This window comes from Platichthys flesus, chromosome 6, assembly GCF_949316205.1.
Source record: "Platichthys flesus chromosome 6, fPlaFle2.1, whole genome shotgun sequence".
In the NCBI taxonomy this organism is placed as follows: Eukaryota; Metazoa; Chordata; class Actinopteri; order Pleuronectiformes; family Pleuronectidae; genus Platichthys; species Platichthys flesus.
Genome location: NC_084950.1, coordinates 27,130,722 through 27,156,381, shown reverse-complemented (window position 1 = coordinate 27,156,381; position 25,660 = coordinate 27,130,722). Strand labels below are relative to the sequence as shown.

Here is a 25,660-nt window from a genome sequence, read left to right as displayed (position 1 = left end):
ACAAGATTGTCAATGTGGGGTTTGAAGGAAAGGGAATCATCAATCAAGACACCCAGATATTTATAGATATGAACCACCTCTATGACATTTCCCTCAAGAGTGGACACTGTGGGGACAGTTTGAGGTACTTTCTTAGAGTTTGAAAACAACATTTGTTTAGTTTTTTCAGTGTTGAGGACTTATTTTAGTTGCAGGAGTGTGTGCTGGACTGCATCAAAAGCTTTATGCAGAGATTCAACAGCTCTAGCAGGAGTTGATCCAAAACAGTAAATAATTGTGTCATCTGCATAAAAATGCATGTTAGCATCTGACACGTTTGTTCCCAAATCATTAATGTACATAATGAACAACAGGGGTCCTAATATTGAACCCTGTGGCACGCCCTTGTGGACACTCACAAATTCAGAACACAGACCATCATATTTAATACACTGAGTCCTGTCACTCAAATAATCTGTGAACCAGGAAACTACATGATTTGACAAACCCAAGCAAAAAAGCCTATGCTTTAAAACAGCATGGTCCACAGTGTCAAAAGCCTTTGACAGATCAATAAAAAGTGAAGCACAGTGCTGCTTCTTATCAAGAGCAACTAATATATCATTGATCACTTTTGTAGCTGCAGTGATGGTACTGTGTTTTTTCCTGAAGCCTGATTGCAGTTTTGAGAGAAGATCATTAAAAGTTAGAAACTCTTTTAACTGATCACACACAAGAGATTCAAGAATTTTTGACAAGGCACACAGATTTGATATTGGCCTGTAGTTGGTTAAAGCTGCTGGATCACATCCTTTTAATAAGGGGGTAACAAAAGCTGACTTCCAAACAGATGGAATTTCTTTGTTTTCAATTGAGAGATTAAAAAGGATTGTAAGAGGCTGTGCTACAAAATCAGCTGCTATTTTTAAAAAGTAGGGCTCTATTAAATCAGGTCCAGGGGATTTTCTGCTAGCCAACGTTTTGAGGGCTTGATGCACTTGCTGCACAGTAAAAGGTACGAAATTAAAGGGTTCTCCTGAAAACCTTGGAGCTTCTGTGCAGGGAAACACAGGGGCAGCTCCCGTAGAATCAAACAAAGAACCAGATAATACAAAATGATTGTTAAAACAATTTAAAACCTCAGTTCTATCATAGACTGGGACCGAGTCTTTTAGAACAAATATCGGAAGAGCCGGAGGACTTTTACTTACAGATATAGATTTAATTACTTTCCAAAATTTCTGTGGATTATTAAGGTTCTCAGTTGTGACAGATAAATAATATTCAGATTTAGCCTTTTTAATAAGAGTAGTGCATTTGTTCCTTAGTTGCCTGAAAATAGACCAGTCCGAGGCAAAATCACTTTTCTGGCTTTGGCCCATGCCACATTACGTCGATGGATGGTATCTGACAACTCTGGGGAAAACCACGGATTATCTCGTCCCTTAACCCTGAATTTCCCGATGGGGGCATGTTTATTTACAATTTTCACAAAGTGTTCCTTAAAGAATGTCCAAGCTAACTCCACGTCCGGCAAAAGACCTATGTGTCCCTAATTTACCAAAGACAAATCATGATGAAAAGCCTGTTCATTAAACATTTTTAAATTCCTCTTGAAAATAATGCGTGGCTTATGTTTGGGGATCTTTGTGTCTCTGCAAATAGCAACAACACAATGATCACTCAAATCATTGCAGAAAACTCCCAAGGATAAGAATTTATGAGGAACATTTGTGAGAATTAGATCAATCAAAGTGGACTTTTCAGATTTTTTAAGATTTGGCCTTGTAGGTAGGTTGACCAGCTAGATAAGATTAATAGAGTCACAGAAAGATTTAAATTCATCCGAAACTGCATTTAGCCAGTCCCAATTCAGATCTCCAGCCATTAAAAGCTCATTATAATTTAATTTGGACAAAAGATGCTGCAATGACGATAATGCCTCCTTTGTGGCAGATGGAGGCCTATAGCACCCGACAACAGTCATAGAGAGGGAATTTGCTATTTCCACCTTCAATGCCAAAAATTCTAATTGCTTAGAGATAGACTCAAGACAGAACAATTGAAGCATCAAATCTTGATTTAACGAAAATGGCTACACCACCGCCTTTCTTGGGCCTATCACTACGATAAACATTGTATCCGAGTATGCTAATGTCTTCATTTGTAATAGATTTTGTCAGCCAAGTTTCTGAGATGACCACAATGTCTGCATCTGTTGATCTTACCCAAATTCTGACCATGTCCATCTTTGGTACTAAGCTGCGCACATTAAGATGAATACATTTGAGACCAGACATTAATTTAAAATCAGCGGGAGTCTGGATACATTGCAATTCAGGACCAGGGTTTGAATGCACATCTCCAGACAGAAGTAAGAGTAGTACAATTATCACTGCTCGTCTCACATTACATTTTGAAGCAGTTTTTTTATGTGTTAAAGCCAGGCAATGCCTTTCCTTAAGGGAAAGAGTAAGATTATATAATGTAAAAAAACGTAGAAGTTTAGGTAAGTCCCTAGGTGGGTCCGACCACAGGTTTGAGGCCCAGACCAAATCAGACTGTGGTTGCTGAAAATGCCCAGCAACATTAGCATTAGTGCCACTATAGTAAGTGTCTTGCATGCTCGACACATAGCTACTCACCAAGGGGCAATTCCTTGGAGTCAGGTCCCAAAATGTCAACAAACATACTAAAGTTAAGAATAATGCCATTGTCTTTAAATTACTGAGTTTACTATGCTAGCTGCTGTTGCTGGGGCCTTGAGATGCTAGCAGGGCTGCTGCTGCTGGGGCCTTGAGATGTTAGCAAGGCTACTGCTGCTGCTGCTGGGGGCTTGAGACGTTAGCAAGGCTGCTACTGCAACAAGACACATACGATGTGTCTCAACAAGACACATCGTATGTGTCTTGTTGAGTTGTGGTCGAGTTTCAGCCTTCCTTACCTTGGCCATGTCTCTGAGCACTGAACACCTTGTACTTGTGGGCACTCCAGGTTGGTTGCAGTTCTGGAATATGTCAGCACTGGAGAATAATGGGTTCCTGGTAGCTTGACGTTTGATTCTTCTCAAATCTTTGGCAGCTAATTTGCGTCTTTTTTTCTCTCAACGCGTTTCTTGCAACCCTGTTGACTACTTGCAACAAAACGTTTGATGGTTCTATGTTCACGCCCCAGTATCTTAGCAATTTCAAGAGTGCTGCATCCCTCTGAAAGACTTTTTTACAATTTTTGACTTTTCAGAGTCAGTTAAATCTCTTTTTTTGCCCATTTTGCCTGAGGAAAAATAGCTGCCTAATAATTGTGCACACAGTGCAGACTGTTGTGTAAAATGTTGGGAGATGCATCACACACTGTCCGTACAACAAGGTGATTTTCTTTTTAACAGACATCTAAACAAAGTAGTTCCTATGAGACAAGCCCCCATCCTTATTCATCTCAGACTGGGCAACAGTTATGTCACATCAAACACAGAGGTCATTAACAGTGACCTCACCTCAGTCTTCATCTGCAGCAAAGTGGGGTCCAGTGAGTCCATAACCATCATTTCAACACCTGGTCCACATTCCACACCAACCCCGGCCTCCATTAGCTGTTGCTGGGCGGCTGCTACCAACTCTTCCCCATGACCTGAAACACAACATTGCTTGGTTACAAAATATTGACCAAATTATCCAAAAGATAACATGCAATTGAAACGTATGATACGATCTGCTCTTTTAACCGCTAAACTGTAGAATAATATCATGCCCAACTTGTAAGAACCTTGTTCAAGGATGACTCCAGCTTGTCCCTCTAACACGCCCCCGGCCTCTGCAGCTTGCTGGAGGAGGTCAGCAACCATGGCATCCTGGCTGTGGACCTCCTCCCCTACACCCTCTGATGGACCTGCATCCATGCTGGGTTTGTTCTGAAATATGAGATTGTGGAAAAATCATTATCATGCAGTGTTTTGCACAACACCAAGCTTCTAAGTTATTTCCTTAGACATTTTGTGTTAATATTAGCAAAGGACAAGGAATTGTTAATAAAGCTTACTGTCAGTAACTAGGGCTGAACGATTTGGGGAAATAATCTAATTGCGATTTCCCCCCAAAATATTGCGATTTAATATGCAATATGCTTTTCCGGGGAGCGATTTTCAGGTCCGCCGTCCGCACCACCACAATCGTGCACGTTGCGATTAGAAAATCGCATTTTATCATATCGCGATTTTATCGCAAATGCAATTAATTGTTCAGTAACAGCTGTGCCTTATTGCTCCTACTTCTCACCATTGCTGTTCATCGTTCATAGAATTTTCTGTAACTAAGCAATCAACTACAGAGTAGAGTATTCGTTCCATGTTTACACCAAATTAAGTTTTCAAGTGTGTTAGTATGGATGCGATGAATTATGATCGATGTGGTAACACACAACACATCTCTGGCAGAGTTAAATGTTGTCTTCATCACACCATGCTCACCTTCAGCTTCAGGCTGCTACCTGCCTGTAAAACTACAGGAGGGGTTTGGTAATATGTCAACATATGGTTTGTACCCTCATGGCTGAATGCACTTATTTTGAGTAACTTTGGATAAATGATATAATGTGTAATAACACACTGATACATTCACTCTTAAATGAAGTGAGTCCATACAACTTCTATCCTTCTAGTTCTGAGTTCTTTTGATCATAACTACTCAGAGATAACAAGTGATGTCACAAGTGGAAACCTTCAACATAATGACACTCAGAAGAGGAGGGAGGTTGTTCTATGTTTGCTTTGGGTATCAGTCTCACTTTAATTGATCAGACAGTCGACGGGATTCTTCCCGACAGTCTGTATACAGACTAGTGCCTATTAGTTCCAACATCTTAAAGGGGACATATTATAAAAATTCCACTTTTGTAGTGCTTCGACACATTAGTTTGGGTATCTGGCATGTCTACCGTCCCAAAAACTCTGGAAAAAAATCACTCCCGCGATTTGTGTGGTTCCTCTATTTCAGAAACGATGTGCTAAAGTGCGTCCAATGGACTTTCCCCCGAAATAGACGTCATAGTCGAAAATTCCCTTTTAGTACATTCCCCCATAGCTCTATGCACTCCCCCACTACCACTCGACCCACCCCTAGATGGACCCTCCCACTTTATAGAAGCTCGGTTCACCAGTGTCCGCCATTTCATTCTTGCAAGCCTTGGAAACACTTGGATTAGCTAACTAGCAGCATGAATCGGTGGTCGGCTGCAAACATGTCTTCATGTGACTCCAGCTTCAGAAGACATAAGATTGAGATGGATTGAGTTCAGATATGATGGCAACGTTCCTGCCACCACTTTGAATCAAGACTGTTTTATCAACCTGGGCCAATATAACGCTGGATTCTATAAAAGGTTTTTATTGAAATAGGGGTCGGTGCCATCTTTCCATGGCAATACTGAAGACGAGGGAAATGTAAGTATTTTTTTTTTATAATTCTGGTATTTGCTTCTTTTAGACATTTTGTGTGGAGGCTAGTGCCGTTAGCATTTTGTGCCGTGTGTGTGAGGGGGTGGGGGGCTAGTATGTAGTGGTGGGGGATAGGTAGAGACTTTACAGGAGTTTTCATTAATCGAGGACGGCTGGTGAGTCCACGGTGAACGGTGAACGGGCAGGTTCGTGAGTGTTGTGCTCTCCACGCTCTCTCCCCCCCCCTCCGCTCGAGGGGCCGTAGCACTTACTAAGAGCCCCTTAGCAGCTACTACGAACCCCGGTAGTAGCTGCTACGAGCTCCGGTTGTAGCTGCTGGAGCTTGAAGTTAGCTACGGATGTTTGTAGCAGCTGCGTGGAGAGCACAACACTCACAAACCTAACTTCCAGCTGCAGCTGCTGCTGCTATGGCCGCTCGTTCAAGATACTGGAGTATGTTGTTGTCATAATGTGCGGGAATAGAAAGATTATTCATTACCAGCCCTAGTTTGGGGAAATGTGTCCTTGTATCCTTGTATGCATGACAGTAGACAAACATGAATAACATTGCTGCTTTTGGTGTTCAGGCAAGCACATCTGTTCACGGTGCTAGGTACATCACGTAGCATGCCAGACGGACCCACCAAAGATGCGCACACATGGAACGCAGCTTTCTATGAAAACACTGCGACCTCACTACAAAAGTACAGGTTTGTTTACCCTCAGTTACTTCGTCATGTCATTGATTGTGTCTCCGTGTTAAAGTTGTAACAGCATCTCATTTGTTGTGACTCCATGGATATTGTGTCTGTTTTATCATAGGCACACAGAAAACTGTGCTGCACTGATGTCGGTGTTGGGACCTCAGCTGTAAGAGACCTTGCTTGGAGGAGGGAGAGGACAAGATGTGACGTGAGTGACTCAATATTTAATCTAAACATTTCAATAATCACAGATTACCATCCTACACTTTTTTAGCTATTGCAGCCTTTTGGTGAAATCTTTGTCGTTCTAATAGAATGGAATCTTCCAACCCTGTTCATAAGACACCCACATATATTGTCTATGAAAACTGCCTCCTGGAGCTGTTTGAGGTGTGTCCTGTGTGTCGGCTGGGGACAGATGTAATATATAAGAAGGGCGAGTGCACAGCAAAGCCGGTGAAAGCAGATGCAATCTTCCATGATTCTTACAGGCTCTATTTAAAAGCCAAACAATGTACAAACAGTATGTGAAACATAAATAACATATCAATTAACTGCTTTATCGTCTTCACGATAAATAGAATAATATAATTATAAAAAGAAAATAATAAATACAAAAAAGTGCAAAATGTCCAACATTTTCCCCAATTTGTATTACAGATTACATGGATAACCTGTTGGACCTCATCTTTCACGAGGTTTTTCAGGACACGGCCCCATATGTGAATGAGGTGCTGAAGATCTCAAAACCTGAGGATCTCTCTGCCTAGTATGAGAAACCTGACAAGCAGGAAGTTATAGCCAGCTATGTGTCGAGTTTCAATCAAGGGCAGGTCTGAACCCTGTATAACTTCCCTGAGCATCAGGGAACACTCTGCGTATCTGGAGCACCGAGCAGGAGGGCAGGACCACCCTGATTCTCCGGCCCAGAGGGCCTCAACACCAGCTCACAAAGCTTCTGTACGCCAAATACCTGTAACAGCTGAGCAAAGTTCACATTGTATTTAGAGAATAAAAGGTGACACACAAATATAAAGTGTTCCTTTGTTTACAGTATAGCTACTGATGGCACAAATTGTTTTTTTTTGTAATGAATGTATTTATTATACTTGGTATTTTTTGTATTTATTACCTCTGTCCCAGCCAGTACATTTAATAACTATGATTAAAAAGCTCTGTGGCAATATTTCTAGCAATCTTTCTGACAATAAAAGTTTATAGAAACAGTTGTGTGCTTTTAATGTTTGTCAACAATTGACACGTGTAAGATGAGCAGTTAGCAAAGTAATACAGAGGGAAGAGTAATTTATGTATTTTATTCCTCAGTCATAATTTTATTGCAGAAATGACTGATATCTCATGCATATTAAAAAAAAAAAACTAAATGCTCTATTCCTTTAAGACATAAAGGCCCATAATCTGCCCTATAGATGTTGAATGCATTATGTAGTGAGAACACATTCAAACAGGCTAATTAATGGAGGTAAAAACGTTATGTCCTACACCTCCATGAGAGGGGGGAGGGGTGAGAAGGGGGAGGGATGAGAGGGGTGAAAGGGGTTGGGGTAAGATGGGGGCGGGGCCCTCAAAAAGGGTCGATCTGAGGAGGGCTGTTTTAGACAGAGTAAAAAGGTGCTGTTTTAAATGATCCTTGTGGTATTTTTTACCAAAAAATGTTACAGAAATTTCATTAAGACCCCAAGGAACCATGTCAACTGTGGTGAAATGGGCATAATATGTCCCCTTTAATATCGAGAAAGATCTCCTTTTGTATTTAAAAAGAAGCCTGAGTGATCAAGTGAGACTCCCACAACCTTTGTATAAGCGTACTGCTGATAATTGTTCTAAGATTTATTAAGATATTCTCATTCTTCACAAACCTGAATGTCTAAAGCTGCCTTTTTTCCAATGGTTTACCTAGGCAGCTATGAACAATAATAGGCATTGAATTATAAATCAACTCTTCAAAACTCAAATTCTTAGTGGCCATTCTCTTTGAATCTGCAAGAAAAACAGTCAGTTTGATCCAAACAGTCACTCTGATCAATGAATTGTCAACCTCTACATCTTAAAGCAAAAGCCCAACAACCCATTCTATATGCCTGTCATTATGGATGTTGCTCTGCTACAGCAAGTCAGGGATGATTTTCTTACCCAGTCTGACGTGAACTCTGTGCCTTGTTTCCTAAATGTTGTTCTTCTGACTTCCCCATTCCCTGATAATCTTTAAACGGGCATTATCTGTTAGCATGTGCTCAATCATCACCCTGTCTAATTTCCCTCCCATTCCCTTCTTCTCCTCACAAGCACAAATGCCCTGTTACAGATTTACTGAGTTAGTGATGTGAGTTTTTCCAAACCACTTAGATGATTTCTACTTTGACGGATCCAGGACTGTGCAGGAACACTGGATATTTAAATCACTTCAACAGAATGGGCTAATAGAGGACAATGGGGAGACATTCTATGAATTGGACAAAAGTGTTAGAAACCCAAACTCCACCTTTAAAAAGGACTAAATACAAACAAATTGTTAATGTAAACTATATATATATATATATATATATATATACAAATTAATTACAAAGACGGGCACAGCTGCACAGACATGTTTGTGTAAATAGATAACATCGGCTTGTCTTCCGTTTTCTTGTACTCTTAGTACATTTTTATGTTGTTGAATTGATTGAAGCCAGAGAGGCTGTGGTGCAGGCCTTAATAGATAGTTTGACATATGTTACAACATATCCACCGTGACATGGTAGAGATTATCAGTGTCCAGTCCGGCAACTGTCGCCTCCTTGCACAGGGTTTATACAGCGGTGTTTTTGTAGCTCTCCAAGCCGAGTCGTAGAGGGAGCTCTCTGCTGTAATATATAGCTGTGGCCATGAGGCACTAGGTGGGCTTAGAATAAGAGACAGGCGGGCGACGGGTGCAACAACAGCTGTCTATCCCGACCACGGCGACCAGAGAAAAGGGAGAAATACTCGTTTACGGCAGACGTCAGCGATTGGAGAGCACACATCGTGCGTTAGGTCTGAGTGGTTAACCAAGGATCGTTTTGCTGTCAATGCTTCGTCATTCCTGTTTTCCTTGTTGGCCCTGTCCGTACCATTTCCGTGTGTATACTCCACTACCGATAACATTTCAAAAGTATTCAATGCATCAGCTACAGTAACTGCGAATTCAAAAATGTGACTCGGTTACCGAAGGGGACCTCGCTGCTATCGACACTTACTCGGTAAACATTTACTGAGGGTCCTGGGTGGGAAAGGGCCTTGAGCTTACCGAGTGAACTCATAGCTAGCTTCAGATGCTACATGGGTCTTCGAGTAAAGATCTAGTTTAATAATGTCATGTGGCAAAACACAACGAAACATATCCTGGGTACACATGGCTGTGCTGTAGGTCATGTAGTTGTGTTCCAGTGTGCATACAAGTGTCTTAGTAAGATACTTTACGTATGTTAATTCAAACAAGCTAATGTTAGCTGTGGGCTATAACTTAAACCCGCCAGTTTCCATGTCGTCAAGGCTGTAAAGACGGGAAACAAAGAAGCGAGAAAATGGACGCCTTGGCCTAAACTCTCCCACCAGAGCGACGAAGGGCCCATAACTTATTCTCGCCGATATTTCCACAGATGTGTGTGAAAAACAGCGAGTTGTATAATCATTTGTTGGAACTTCAGTTATTTAAACGTATTTTGACGGCTTTTTCAATAACGATAGAGGGAGACAAACACTCTCCGACGAGTGTCCGGACCCAGAGCCCCATCGTGACACCTAGAGGCCGATTAAAGATCCTGCAAACTCCCCCTTATCAGAAAAGTAGTGGTACTTTACCTGTGTTAAGTGTGTTTCTCTTCCCCTTTAACAAGGCCTACCGCTCAGGGTGTCTGCTACAAAGTTTGACAGGCTGCTGAGAAGTGCAGGCTTCTTCGCAGTTTGTTTTAATCCCTCTCCCGCTTTAGCAGAGTAGCCTCTGCCACAAAATGGCAGTTGGCAGCTCAGTGCGCCTGTGCGGCCGCTGGGGGGTGGTGTCGAAGCCTCTGCACACACCCTGATTGGCCAGGAGGGGCGCCCCGTTGGAATACATGGAAGATCATTTGTCACAATGGTGGGACCGAGGGTGCTTTCACGACCGTCGGACATGTTCACCACAGTCAAAAAAGAATAGCGACTAAATACCTCATGAGAAATTGTTTATTTCAAAATAAATAAATACAGCAATACATACACAAGGAGGTGAGTGCAGCTGTTAAATGTCATGGCATTTGAGTATAATTTTGGTTAATGGTTCATATTTACTGTGAAGCTCTAAGTCACATCTGTCGGTGTAAGAGTGCAAAAAGTCCAAAGACATCTTTATTCAGTGAATTTTGAAAGATTTTTTTTCTGTTTAAATCAACAATCCTATGTCCAACACTTGTATGACCTGTCATTCAGCATATCAGAGCTGACCATTAGGTTTTTCATAGGCCATCCAAAGTTTCATAAATGCCATGAATGCAGCTTGAATTATATTTTGTTCTATCTAGTACAAATGGATATTTCTCAGCAAGGACAGCCAGCCTATTTTAGGACAAGTACAGTTTGCTGGTGGCCTCTCATAATCTAAGACAACTGACTTGCAAAAAAGGAGGGCTAGCCAGAATATTATTTTGAGTTGTATATGTGTTAGTATGTCATGATACAGTTGACAAACACACAGGCACACAACTATTTTTGAACACATGTTTAATAGATTGTATATTTGACACCAGCATACCTGGACACTTTATTTTTTAGAAAAAAGAAAAGAATATTAGAACATTTCCAGTCCAATGCTGCACAATTAAACAAGCTTGTGGCAGAAAAAAAATAACAAAACACTAGCATTTGTAAAATGTATATATGCAACAGTGTACAGTATATACTACAGTATTTTTCTCAAGCTTCACACCGTCTTCATTCTTAAATAAAGGATCTATCTTATTTTTCATCTTTTTCATTTTTAAATCTCTGCTACTATCAAACCTTGAGGCACTTAAACAGTTCAAAATGCTTTATGGATGCAGAGATATAGCTGCAGATTGCTTCTGTCCTATATAATCTTATTGTGGTTAATAAATTGCCTACAGTGGTAGCAATCATATTTACCAACAGTGAGTCAGAGTCCCCCATGACAGCAGACCTATATTATCATCTCTAACATTGCAGTCGCTTGTAATGTGTTGTAATAAAAAGTCAGATTGTCTGATCATCCTCCCTCTAACTGAAAATAATATATGAATATCTGTTTCTTTTAAGGGAGACAACAAAACAATGATTCATTATTGCTTTTAAAAAATGCATTTGTACTGCATACAAGAGGATTAAGGATATGTAAAAAATAATTCATAGAGGTACACAGTTTGAAATCTTAAATGCTTTCAAGGTTTCTACTTTCAAGGTGTTTCCTTTCAAATTCTGATGATTTAAAACCTATTCAGGAATCTAAGGATTCTGACTTCAAGCTCAGATTTCACGGAACATATTTTAAGACATGTCCCTATCCTCTGTTATAGATGATTGATTTCATCCTTACAAGCACAGTTACTGCTGATTTGTTGTTTTGTATGGACACTGCAGTGTTTCTGACACCATCTAACCAAGGTTTGGCACATTGAACATAAGGAACTGCTTATAGGCCAAAGACGTGTCCAGTTTGCATACACTCCACTGAATCCAACTCCAGTTTGAAACATGTAGAATGTTAAACATGGTAATTGTTTACAATTTGGGTTACAATTAAAACTTGTCTTCAGTCAGAATTATTCTGTTGTTACACAGAAAGAAAAGAAGAAAAAATTATATAAAAACTGAAGTTGTACAGTTGAGCTTTGAGCTAAATGCTAAAATCATGATGCTAACATGTTCACAAAGTTAGAATGTTGTTCACCAACTTGGTGTGGCAGCATGCTAACAGCGGAAGCTAATGAAATGTTTTGTTTGACTGTAAATTTAGCAACATGTCAAAGTGGCTCCTGTGTCACCTGAGATATTATAATTCATCAGAATAAACTAATTTGCATGGATCCATTGACTATTTCTTAGATTATATTTAATGGATTAGGAATTAGCCTACATAGTATTTGCTTTAATTTATCTTGCTTTATCTTCAACTGGCAGAACAATGCACAGTCAACATAAATATATCATCTTAACACCATAGAACTAGTACACAGCATGCAACCAGGACACGTCTATATACTACCACTGTAGTAATGATATCACCAGTGGTCTTTCTGAGATGACCTTACAGTAACGGTGTTCAGGAAATAAGAAAAGGCAGAATGGCAGCATCACTGTCAGCATGGTCACTTTGAAACCAAAGAAAGAGGATTACAAGAAACAGAACAACTGGAGTCACAGGGCTGGACATTTTGGCATTTTTACACGTCAAACTCAGAGTGGGTGACCTGTTGGACTATGAGAAAAACAAGTTAAGATGCTTCAATTGTTAAGACCACCATAAATATGATATCGGCGTGTTTCTATCTTTTTTTAAAAACATTTACTAAACATCACATTCTGTAACTTTGTTCTTTTTATTTTTACCACAGACCAAAATCCACATTCTTGACCTATTCATATGGTTTAGAAAGAGCTGTGTTCTTTTGAATGGAAACAAGCTTTAGCCATCACACCAACAAGTCATTGTGAGGACAACACAACACACAATAATGAGATAATTGTTAACAATTATGATAGATCTATATTGTAATTATGAAGTCATCAGTACATAACTGCAGATATAAGTTACTTAGGTAAATTACAGATGTGATCACTGGTATGGCCATTAAATATAATGATCTGTGTCTGGGACCAGTTTACTTGAAATACATCAGTGAATAACTGTTTGAGCTTCAGCTGTTATTGACCTGACTTTAAATGGAAGTCATCCTGGACTTGAATAAACCTCTCCTGGTGATCCATATTTACCTTCTCAAACAACAGATTACCCACAGCAGTCTGTCACAGTAATACAGTGACTCCAGACAGATTGCAGCCTCATTGACAGTAGGTATATGTCAGTGGTAGTGCCACTGACCGTGACAGTGAATTCATGTCGATCATCATTTTTAACAGCATCTCATAAATCCCAGTGGCATATAGTCATGTATTTTCATTTAGAATAAGGTATGTGATAATTGTAAAGAGCAATGGTGCTGTAATGTTTAAACCATTCTCTGCAGAAACAGTCTCAAGCTTTTTATACAGAACTACAGTGTGAGTCATTCTCTTCTTAATCTTTTGTGTTAGCAGATGTGGGACATGGATTATCTTTCTTGCAATCCGCATGTAGTGTATCCTGTGTTTTCCTGTATCTCTTTTTCGATGCAGTAAAATAAGAGTCTTTGCTGTGCTACCAGAGGGAAGGCTGCTAACCTCATGTTCACTGAGGCATGTATTTTTGCACAAGGACTGGACGTTTGTATCTCTGGGGGGCATCAGTGGGCCTCGCAAAGTTTTTCGGCATTTCAAACCACCGTAGCCACTGAATACTCATCACACCACCTTCATGCAGAGACTAGCCAGGTTTGAGGATGAGTGGAAGTAAGCAGGGTTTTAATGTTTCTATCCACCTGTGTTCATTTTTCAAACACATTTGTCTGTCACTTTCTGTATTAGCAAACACAATGCAATTCTGACTGAAAGTGAGCACCAGTATCCCTTTCTGTACTTTTCACGTGTCGAAACTACAGACCCAGAACAGAGTTCTCACGAGTAGGGTCAGGGAGGTAGTCTTTTAATCTCCTCCTATGGGTGACGCCAGTTAGTGACACAATATGTTATGCCATCTGGTTTGTTTAAGTGCAGTAATGCCACTTATGTCACATCCATAACAGATAGGGAGATGAATTACAGCAAACAGTAACTATTTCTGAACCTGTTTTTGAATCCAAAACTCCATAGTGATATCTCTGTCCCTGTGGACCTTTAGTTCATGTCTTTGTTTTGAGAATGTAATGATACATTTATAGTCACTATTTATATACACTCATGATAAGGCTTGAGGAAGGTTTCCTCTTAACAAGGTTGCAAGTCACTGCTGTAGAACTGGTCTTGAAACATACTCCCAGTTGTCTCAGTCGTGCATGTGTTTTGATTGTTCTTGCCTCACAGCAGCCTGCAGTCCTGCTGCCACCTTAACTGCTCTACAATGTCAATGACAAGTTTATCTTCCATAGTGTCTTTTCCACATAACAACCAAGTGTCCTCATTTAAGACAACTAGGTTTATATCCAGTAGTTAAAAGCTTACTATAGACTAAATACGTTTTTTGGGGTTTCCATTTAAATTGAGCTATATCAGTCCCTTGACTCTGTCTCAAAACCAGCACAGCGTTCGACTGAGGCGGTCTTAAGTGATCTTGATTACAACCAGAGAGGTCTCAACAGCCATCTGGCAAAACTTGAAAACAACAAGCATAGGTAGAGCTGTTGGCAACAGTGAAGGCTGAGCTGTATGGGAAAGCCTTTTTTAGTGTCATTAATGTTGAGTTTGCAGACATATCACAGACCAAACTGTTCATCTGGAGCAGCACAGTATAAACAGCCTCCAGTTCTTAAGTAAACACGGCAGTGTAAGCTGAAAGTAGTTTTATGCAGAGCTAGAATTTAATATTATTTCTGTGTATGCCTGCTGGTTCACCATGTAACCAATAAAAAGTTATAAAAAAAGTAAAACTAATCCAACTTTCATATCACTAATCACAAGAAACTAAATATTTATTTTGGCATTTGAAAGCTGTGAAAAGAGTAATTATCTGATAAAGCTTTATAAAGTTGTCTTTTCTTGACATATTTCAAAAGAGTATATATATATATGTGTCTGGACCATGAACATTACAGTGGTGGAAAGACATTGCCCAGTAATCTGAGTTGAATATGATTTTAAACAATGCAGACACATTATTCCCTGTTCTCATATCAATTTCATTCTACTGCTCCTCTCTTCATCCATCCCTCCTGTCCAGTTTGCTCACACTATTCATTCTTCCCAGCATTTTTACAGTCTAACCAATGTTCTTGGAGTATTTATCACAGGCTGATATAAAATACAGCAATGTATTTGTAGCTTACGTGAATCTTTGCCCAGTGTTAAGCAGAGGTGTCATTCTTAATTTAGATATGGCTCCTCTCTGTCAGTGTATATACTGTATATCAAATTCTATTTGTCCTTTGATCTTCCAGTGTTAGTAATGGGGTAGATATGTGTTTGTGTGTGTGTATGTGTGTGTGTGTGTTAGAACGCTGTGCTAGCCATGCTTCCTGGAGCGAAGAGTCTTGGTATACTGTCCTGAGACGTCTCCACATGTCTGTGGGCCATCTTCCCCTCCTCTCCTGCTCCACAAGATGAATGACAACAAAAAAATGGAAAAAGTGAATAAAAGAATGGTCAAATGAAAGATGAATGAATCAACTCAAGAGATCTGTGTTGGAAAAACAGAAAACAACAAAGATATACTTTTCTTTGTTCTGTCTTAATTATTGTCTTATGCCACAGAAATGTGAGTAAATGGAATAAAAACATGAATGAAATTAAGAAAATACCAAAAGGAAACATTATAGTCACCATGTTTACATAATTATATACATAAGAAACAGTACGTGCATCATGTACAGGACTAAAAATACACATTTAAATCAGAGCCCATTCAACCCACATCATTTAAGGGAATTATTGTCAACACATTTTTTTTGTTACGTTTATCATCACAACTGCCAGTTTTAAGAAAAATTTTAGATAAATAAAATATCCATACACTACATAGCAACAGCTATTAGATATCATATCAGAGTCCCAAAGTACACTATTTTAGAAATTTAATATCCACAGAATCTATCATGAAGTCTGCAAAGTTATTTCACTAACATGTGCATGTATTAAATGGGCCTTCATTATTTATTAATGTTGTGTCTATATTCATTTTAGTAAAGCCGATTCTCTCATTCCGACAAATCTGATGGTTATTACCGAGGACGAGCAGTGTTTGTTTGGCAGCATCTCGGACTTCCTCCTTGTCTGTCCGACAAAGATACACTAACTGATCGATACTTTCTTTAGCCTGCAATGACAACAGATGGAATGTAGTGTTCATGGGAAAAATACAATCTGTATTACACAGTACAAACAAGCTGCACACACAAGATCTTATGACAGTTGTTTACCACTTTTATTCGATAAACTGGATCAACATTATCCTAAAATCAAAATTTAAACAGGTTAGGATAAAAGTCTCTATTTGTTTCTACCTTCAGACAAGCTAAGGCCTTGCATCCACACACTCTGGTGTCCACTTTCTCATCCTCAAGCAGCTCCAGACAGCTGACCAAAGCCTGAGGGGGAGAACATTCACAGTGTCATGTCTTTGATTCGCCCAGTGTGAGGCTGCTGCAGTACACTTTCTACACTCTCTCATTACATTAAAGGTGTTTGTGTGATTAACACCTTATGATTAGAGCCCAATCAATACTATTTTTCATCTCACATGAAAACAGTATGGCTGTATATACAGGATGCCAGACCAACCAAATAATGCTGAAAATGAGAAATGTGTAAAAACAATTACACTAATGTTACACTATCAACATATCCTGCTTGCAAGTTGGCCTTCCACAAGGGTGAAATATTCAAATACCACATCATCAATATGACACAAGGGAGATCAATCATTTAAAGAGAGGCAATAAGGTTTAAAGTAATAAGAATGACGTAGATAAACAGAGAGTTTTAACATTTCACGGTAAATCTGGAGACATTCTCAGTATTCAGAATAAGTATTCAGTCATTCAAATTATAGTTGAGATCTAAAATATTAATATTTTGCCACTAACACGCAGTATCCACTCACCTGTTCTCTCTGTCTTGGCTGGGCAGCCAGGCTTCTCAGTACAGAGCTGGCAGATGCTGACACTTTGCCTCGTGGGTCTTTCAGTAACTTTGCCACAGCATGAAGTCCTTCTCTTCTCAGGCTACACTCTGCAGGACGCCGCAAAGTGTGAATGATCACGTCCAGGTCAGACGATGCCAGCCTCTGCACCAACCACACTAGTGGAGGAAGGTTATCAATGATTACTGCCATTCAATCCGAAGTTATGTTTTCTGCACTTATTAACCTTTCTGTGTTTGTGTGCGTGTGCGTGTGCGTGTTTGTGTCAGATACCCTCTTCTGCCAGTTCAGCGATGTGTGTTTCCATGTCACTGATGACGTTAGCCTCTATGTAACTCCAGAGCTGGAACAACGTCACCATCACTCCATCTCTGCTGCTGCCTCGCCGTGGTAACCTCTGATCCAGCACTCGCTCAATCAGACACAGGAACACTAGACAAACACACGTGTGAACATGCCACCTATTCTGACTTGTGCTGTGAGCGTGCACGCAAATACCCCCCCCCCCCCCCCCCCCCCACACACACACACACAAAGTTGTTGTACCTTTGTCAGCCATGCTGCTGACCATCTCTGCCAGTATGCTGGAGAAGGCTGTAGACAACGTATCCAGGAGGTCCTCAGCAGAGACGATGTACTTGCTTCCCTGCCCCACACACTGTTGCCATAGTGACACAGCACCTTGGCACAGGCCTAACTGAGGTATCACTGTGAAGGAGAGAAGGTAAGACGGAGTATAAAGGGAGGAAAAGTTAAAGGATACATATTAGTGCTTTTTCACAGGAACATATGCAGCCTGAGACTATTACTCAAGTGAATGATACTGTCTGTTGTAGGGGAGAACAGCGTAAGTCAAGCTAGTTGGTAAGATGAGCAACCCCCTGGATCTACGATAGGTAACAATAAAAGAAAGTAATCATGTGACCACAAAATTAAGGAGGTGTAGTCAACAATACTCATTACATCTTTGACTGAAGCACATGGAGAGAATGGTAAGCAAACCAGAGCAAAATAACAGATTCTTGCAAAGTCAATTCATCATGTTACTATATTGTATCTGAATTCAAATATAGATGTTTTTGAAATTATAACATGTTAATTTAAGTTATTGTAAGCTACAAAACAAGGCAATAAACTTTACGTAACTATTAAACTGAGCTACTGTGTGAAACAGTTTTGTAAAAATTGTGGTTGTGGGGTAAATGAGCAAGTGAGGTGGGGGTAAATTAAGACGATTGTTCATTGCACACATACACACACATAGATATGCATACATACACGTGCACAAACTCTTTGTGTCACTGTTACATGTTGTTGTTGGATCACTGGTACAAGTTTTAAAATGTTAACACAAACAGCTAAATGTTAACACAAGTGAATGTACGCATACATTCTTTCTGTAGCTAACACACAAAGGTCACAGTTTAATCCATCCCAAAAATGTTTGAACAGTAAACCTATATATGGATTTACTTTAAATATAAGTTTTTGCCTTTGTTAAATTGATAGCATGGTATTTTTTTTTTCTTCAGTTTTTAATGGTGGCATCATTTACCGATAAAGACTCTGTAGGTAAGGGAGTAAAGCAATTCAACCTCGGGCAGGATGATGTGGCCTTCAATTTCACAATATTTTGCACAATAAATGTCTTGCTTCGATTTAAAGACTGAGCAGAACTCATGAGGAAGACAACTCCTGCTAAATAACTTAACATTGCACTCACCTGAAGTACAACACTTAAAGCAATTATGTGTCTTATATACCTCCTTACTGTGCCAGAGCAGTTAATGAGCATTATATCAATATGGTGGTGGAAGGAGTTTGCAGAAGCCATTTAAAAACCCTACAGGATTCAGTAAAAGTATACTGAAAGCATCAGGCACAGAAGCTTTTTTTTATGTTTCCAAAATGTCTCACAAATAATTTTTATACAAACCCCTTCTGCGGATGTAATCCCATTTTATCCAGATTAAGCAAGAAATGTTTTAGCATGACCATGTATAATTGTTAAATCCAATGCATTTGACTTGTAAATTGCCAATTTTTTTGACCAAATTTAGATGTTGCGTTGAGAAGGATCATATTATGTCAAATATATCCCTTCACAAAGGCAGTCACTGTGCTTTTGTCATCAAGCAGCTTGTTGAAGAAGATGAATTAAATTGAGTGCGTAGTTGGTTCGTCCTTGAAAATCACAGGGCAACAACACTTCATCAAACCACATGGAGGAATCTGAGGTAAACAGGTACTGATGTTTCTATTTGTCATGCACTGTCTATGGTATTGTGATTGTACTTGTGCACGTAAAAGTGATGGCACACACACACAAACACACATACACAGACACATAAGAGCCAGTGTACAGATACTAGTTAGTAATTACCTTCATCGGGCTGTCTGAGGTGTCTCGGGTTGTCCTTGGTGATACGACGGATGTTTTCAAGCACTCGAACCTCTCGCAGCAGTCGGTCTAAGGCATACATTTCTCCACAGCGCAAAGGCCCAAACGTACCCAGACGCTACACACATGGTGCCATGTATCAATTTACATATGACAAGTACAGTCATGTATAACCATCTGTCAAACAACAGTAAACTTATAATTTGTTTCCTTCCTAAATCTATTTCTACAAGATTTGTTAAAAGCATATGCTTACTGAAGCATTCTATTTTTGTGATAGCAGGAGTAAAAAAATCACAAATCTACTTGTTTTTAACCAGACATACATGATTTAGAATTTCATTAAAGATTTTCTTGACTCTCTTACCAGCAACTGTGCATTGCAGTTCTTCAAGTGGACCACCAGGGAGCTGTCTAGAGTAGTGCAGCCTGTAGTGAGGGGGAGGGTGGGGGAGGACGGGCTGTCCCAGCCTCTGTCCTGCAGAGACCTACACACACGCACACGCACAAACACACACACACACACACACACACACACACACACACACACACACACACACACACACACACACACACACACACACACACACACACACACACACACACACACAGATGTGATTCCTTGATGAGAAACAAAGCTCTAAGCAACAAAGGTTAACAGACAGCAGCAGGGTGGCCAGGTGTGTGTGACAAAACCAGCCCCATAGACAATCACAACTAGCCCCAAACTAACCAAACACTATCACAATCAGCCCCAAAACAGCCTAATACACTTGCTGACACACTGCTAGATGAAAATGATATCTTATACACATGTTGATTGTCACCAAAGAATTTAATTTAACCCGTGCTACTAAGACATTGACATTTAATATCTAAATTACCATAAGATGAATTGTTACCAATTTTGATTCATACATTCGTGTTCTCCTTATAATGAACTGCAGTATCCTCCCTCAGCCTTTCCTCAAGTGCCATCGTCAGGTTAAATTTCTTTCTTGATTTATGAACAAACATGGGACGTTCCCATCAGTCCCTACTGTGGCTTTTGTTCCCTTTCCCATAAGAAAATGTCACCATATTAAACAATGAAATGTTTGCATACACACCCTGCACTGCTGTGCATGAGTACAGTTAGAGCTGAACATCTAGAATGGCTGTGCAGTCTTAGTTTTCATTGCTAGTGTTGAATGTTTGAAACTAAATTACATCACTGCAAGGTGAATAATGATGGCAAGTTGTTTGTGATATTGTAGTCATATTTCAAGGTGGTTATGATATTGTGTGTATCAACATTTGTGCTGTGCGAAGTGATGGTACCCTAAAGCTCCACTAGATCTGCAGTGACTGAGATTCTTCAACAAATAAAGTGGTACAATGACAAGGTTGTTTATTAGGTTATGTATTTGACACACAAGGAGGTCTTAAGCTAAACCCATGTATGTAATATGTGTTCATGTCAGAATTTGTGCTCATGTAAAGGTTGATTTTTGTGTTTGAGTAACATTCATCATTTATTGAGCAGCACTGACCTGCCATTCCTGCTCCTCTTGTCACTCCTTTCCTCCTCATCTTCCTCCCAGTCAGACATGTTGAGGAAATCAAAGCTGCCCAGAGCGGTTTCCACTGTGAGGCTAACCGCACTGGGTGAACGGCTGTGCCTTCCACCCTAAAAACCCAGACACACACACACATACACACGTGTCCATATTAGATTGTGTATCAGTTGTCAGCTATGTCTTAAGATGTACCAGAACACAGCACACCCAGGGTGCATGTAAAAAAATAGATGTATGCATTGTGTATATTTGTACTTATGGGTGTTTTGGTGTGTATCACTTAAAGGGGACATATTATGCCCAGTTGATATGGTTTCTTGGGGTTTTAGTGCAATTTCTGCAGCATATTTTGGTCAAAATACCACAAGGATCATTTAAAACAGCCCTCCTCAGATTGACCTGTTTTGATATATGATTGTTTTTTAAGAAGTGGTCTTGTGTCCCACTTTACCCCTAAGATAGACAGACCAGAGAAACCAATGGGGTAAAGCGATCCACGTACTTTTTCCACATTAAAATCTTAACAACATATGTTGTAATAGTTCAAATCCTGACAGCTAGATTGACAACCACACATTCCAAAACTAATATCGGACTAGTAACAGAATCATGGGGATTGGTCAATTAAGCACTAAAACTAAGCAATTTATGATTATTATGATTCATGTGATCTATGGCACACCCTAGCTTACCTGTACATTTTTTCTCTGTCCATTTGGCAGGGACAGGGATATTTTATTTCTCTACGTATTCAAATGCCAGTTCACGGCATTTAGCTGGAGCAAGTCCATGGAACTGGTCAGCTAGTTGTTTCAAGTGTTTGGCAAGCTCCTCCTCCATCTCATCTGTGAATATTCTCTTTGCCTCAGCTACTGCACCCCAGGCTACTGATTTTAGTTCCCCCTTTTTTTTTCTTTATGAATCTTTTGAGGGTTGTCTTTTCAATATTTCTATCCCTTCCAGCTTTTCTCAAGGACTTCTTTCCTTGCCTGACCTCAGCGACTGCACTCTCCATCTCTGCGAGGGGTGTTTGGCCCCAAGTTGTCTCCCTTGTTTAGTTTCTTGGCATGATGGCTTCTCTACAATGTTTATGACATTACAAATAAAACATATGTAATGTAATATTACACTTAAATATGTTTAAGACTAAACTTAACTTGTGCTTCATGTCTTACTTTACCCCAGAGCATTTGTCTCACTTTACCCCACAGCCACCATTTATAAAAAACATCTCTTAGCAATTCAGGCTAATCTTCAGCTAGCATCAATCACATGGTTTTACATGTTGGAAGTTCATCAACATGTTTGATATAGGTTTTTCTACCTGAATAAATTTGTTTTGACACAACAGTTGATTAAGTTCAAAGCAAGAAAATTTAATTTTACATGCAAAAAATAAATTTTTGTGAAAAAAAATAACTACCACAGCACCAGCACCAACTTCTCCTTCATGGCAAGGGGGGAATGGGAGGGGCTTGAAAACATAATGGTCACATGACCACAAATGTGTTCCATTGCCTAGATACAGGGGGTGTCTCAGATTACCCCGCTCTCCCCTACCTGTATTCTGTCCTCGATGACACACATTGCATGTACTTTTTCTGAGTGTAGTTAAAGTTACTCCAACTCTGTAAGTATCTCTTGTTTGGCACACATGTTCTGTCCTCACCTTCAGTGTAACCTGCATCAGCTTCAGCTCTTGCTCCAGTAGTTGTAACTCAGGGAACTGTCCCCTGTAATCATCCAGAGAGGAAACTACAACTGCCAGGGCATCCTCTAGCCCGCAGTCCACTGGACCATCACCCTCTCTGGACAGACAATCTGCATTTGCACATGGCATCTCCTCCTCCACCGACACCTGCCGGGCTAAATATGTCCCATCCCCGCTCTCTGGGACTATGTTGCACTCAAGGGGTGGGAGTGTGTTCATTTTTGATGGAGGGCTAGAGTTAATTCCTTCAGTCCTAGGGAAGAATGATGTGAGGACAGAGCTGGATGTTTCCTGTGGCAACCCGATTGGATGTTGATCTGGGACATCATTCACTGTTGTGATTTCTTCGACGACATCAAGACTCCTCTGTGACATGTCAGTGTCCATCGCAGCAGAGCTAGGTAACTCAGGAGTTCTGCTGGGCAGCTCCGTTTCAATGTCATTGATGGAGATCCCAGAGGCCAAAGAAATCTCCTCCCCTGATCCCTCAGCATCGGAGCTACTTTCACTAATGTGGCTCAGAAAGCGTGAGTAACTGTGTGAGGCGTGGCTATTGGTCACCAACCCATCCTCTGTTGCAGTGGGAGGCTGTTTCCCTGCATCCTCTTCTTCACTGTCTGAATGTTTTCTCATCACAGTGGCTGTCCCCTTGTCTTCTTCTCTGTGAATTAGTTCATAAATCAGTTTAATTATTGATGGAACTTACAAAAGAGTTTGAACTCATCCCTTTGTATTTTTAACGATATTTAAGTATGAGAATGTAGAATGGAATTAAAAGGAAATCTCCAAAGTGAATACTACCTGTTGCTCCTTGTTTGGTGATGGGTGGTGTTGGCAACCTCACTGGCGGAGCATACCATATAGGTGGATTTTGGAGCTTGGGAGGAAGAGTCTCTGAGGCTGAATGAGATGTCAGGCGGAGGGGAGGATCTTTCTTTTGCAGTTGGCTGAATCTCTGGTGTCACCAGCAGTGCCTAGAGAGCGAGAGAGACATGAACCCATGGAGTCACCAGGAGACACAATATAACATTGCAGTAAAGAACCACAACTGGGCTCTACAGTGAAAAGATTATAATGGTGAATGGTCTGTTTTTATATAGGGCTTATATAGTCTTGATGACCACTCAACCTTATAGTACAGTTTTTGCCATTCATCAATTCACACAACCTTCATACAGTGCATGTATATACAGCATGTTTGGGGTTGAGTATCTTGCCCTAGGAGACTTCGACCTGCTGAGCCACTATGTGGCTTTTAGCGGTTAAAAGTTATTAAAGGAGATCAGTAGTCTCCTGTCTTCCCCACTTATTTCTTAGTCCAGTCCTTAGAACTGAAAGATGTGTTTGTATGACACCAACTCTGTGAACCACTCTAAGAAAGAGGGCTCACCCGGGTTCTTCCTGTCTCAAGTTTGCTCTCCATTCCCAACACCAAACTGCAAACTTTTGGAGACAAAGCCTTCTGTGTCGCAGCCCTCTCCCTCTGGAACTCTCTCCCGGTCGAAGTAGGCAACGCTGAATCCCTTGATATTTTCAAAAAAATCTTCAAGAATAACCTCTGTTTATTTCTATCTTACTTTGTCCTATCACTTTTTTCTTTTATCTTCTGTTTTGTATTCACAGACAGATGTCAACCATTCTCGGTTCCCGTGAAAGGCGCTATATAAATGCGAGCCATTATTATTATTGTCATTATTATTTGCCACCATCTCACTGGTCTGAATAAAACCAAAGGCTCCACAGTCGGATCAATTTGCATATAGTTAAGAACATATATCTTCAGATTGCTTTTTATACGTTCATGAAGGTTAAACCAAGAGTTCTGGATCTGCATTGTCTCTCAGCTTAATTCTAAATAGTCTGGAGAGGTCAGGTAAGATCGACTGATGTTATAATTGTTTATTGTTTATACTGGAAAATTGAGGGAGTGAGCAGAGTCCAGTCATCTCTTTAGAATGTTAACTGTGTCGAGGTCACCAACACCCCGAGACAAAAAACCTGTATAAAAATGTTAAACATATTTAATTCTCTGTGCCCCGGACACTCCCTCTTTTTTTTACAGCCAATAGGAACTGATCTTCGTTTTCTAAATCGTATGTGATTGCTCGACCCTCAACACTGTCTCAGGTACATCCGTCGTCACTAAGTTACCTCTGCTACGAGCTGACCGGCTTCATGGGAACTTCAACAAATCCAGTAATTTCTTGACAAAAAAAAACCAACAAGAAAAAAAGAGGATAAAGGAACCAACCAGATTTACAGATTCAGCAGCAGGTGAAGAGTGATATATGTTGAGTTATTTGAGTTGAGTCTGGCTTCAGTTTGTTTAAACCAAGCCCGCCAAAAAAAAAAGTTGCTTCCCCTAACTACATTTCATCACCAGCTGCCACTGCATACAAGGTATAGTTTTGTCTTGAGAACAATCACAGGTCACTGTATGTTTCAGAGCTACATAGAATCACGATCAGTGTGTAGTGTTTTTTGTGTGTTACCTCATGATGTGTCGCGTTGCGTGGACCTCCTGCAGATAGCTGAGGGCTAGAGGAGTCATCAGAGGATTCAGAAGAATTTGACCACGCTGTTCCATTCTCTAACTCTTCATGACGACGCAGCATGTTCTAAAATAGAGGAGCACTATATAAAAGGCTGGACAGATGAATAAACTGTCGTAAGTGGACAAACACAAACAGGTTTGATTATAGAGGTGACCAAATTCAGAGGCTAAATTCACCTATCGCAATAGTGTCATCCAGATGGCTGAAATTTTTTTTATTGGAGGATATACGTGACTGAAGGATTTATATGCTGTACCTCCTTATAATCCAGCAACTGCTTTTCCCTCTGCTTAATACTTTTATGCCGCGTCTATGCCTGTCAGGTTACTGAACATGGTCAGTGGGCTTCAAACAAAGAGCTCAACAGATAGTCTAAATGCATCTGACTGCTGCAATTCGAGGAGA

General features: G+C 40.2%; 2 protein-coding genes and 1 long non-coding RNA gene across 5 annotated transcripts in view; 1 reads left to right on the top strand and 2 right to left on the bottom strand.

Moving 5' to 3' along the window:
• Positions 1-10,093, bottom strand: part of ctcf (CCCTC-binding factor (zinc finger protein)) — a 30,601-nt gene extending 20,508 nt beyond the window's left edge. The window contains exons 1-3 of one of the 2 annotated variants that reach the window (XM_062389032.1): positions 9,955-10,093; positions 3,742-3,886; positions 3,473-3,606 (exon numbers count right to left, since the gene is read on the bottom strand). In XM_062389032.1, the coding sequence (XP_062245016.1) occupies positions 3,473-3,606; positions 3,742-3,874 (267 nt within the window). In that variant the 5' untranslated portion in view covers positions 3,875-3,886; positions 9,955-10,093. Of the gene's footprint in view, positions 1-3,472; positions 3,607-3,741; positions 3,887-6,127; positions 6,434-9,954 lie in introns of those variants that run through there. The other variant, XM_062389031.1, reaches the window with a different exon arrangement.
• Positions 6,025-6,549, top strand: LOC133954619 (uncharacterized). Its single transcript, XR_009920808.1, has 3 exons — positions 6,025-6,117; positions 6,230-6,319; positions 6,426-6,549. It is a non-coding gene; the product is annotated as an uncharacterized LOC133954619 (long non-coding RNA).
• A 738-nt stretch (positions 10,094-10,831) lies between the features above and the next one.
• Positions 10,832-25,660, bottom strand: part of ripor1 (RHO family interacting cell polarization regulator 1) — a 36,870-nt gene continuing 22,041 nt past the window's right edge. For both annotated transcript variants that reach the window (XM_062389027.1, XM_062389028.1), the window contains 12 exons: positions 25,193-25,318; positions 23,502-23,674; positions 22,659-23,361; positions 20,963-21,099; positions 19,798-19,918; positions 19,413-19,548; positions 17,576-17,737; positions 17,303-17,461; positions 16,991-17,187; positions 16,392-16,475; positions 16,114-16,204; positions 10,832-15,479 (listed from right to left, as the gene is read on the bottom strand). In XM_062389027.1, the coding sequence (XP_062245011.1) occupies positions 15,382-15,479; positions 16,114-16,204; positions 16,392-16,475; positions 16,991-17,187; positions 17,303-17,461; positions 17,576-17,737; positions 19,413-19,548; positions 19,798-19,918; positions 20,963-21,099; positions 22,659-23,361; positions 23,502-23,674; positions 25,193-25,318 (2,187 nt within the window). In that variant the 3' untranslated portion in view covers positions 10,832-15,381. The remainder of the gene's footprint in view (positions 15,480-16,113; positions 16,205-16,391; positions 16,476-16,990; positions 17,188-17,302; positions 17,462-17,575; positions 17,738-19,412; positions 19,549-19,797; positions 19,919-20,962; positions 21,100-22,658; positions 23,362-23,501; positions 23,675-25,192; positions 25,319-25,660) is intronic.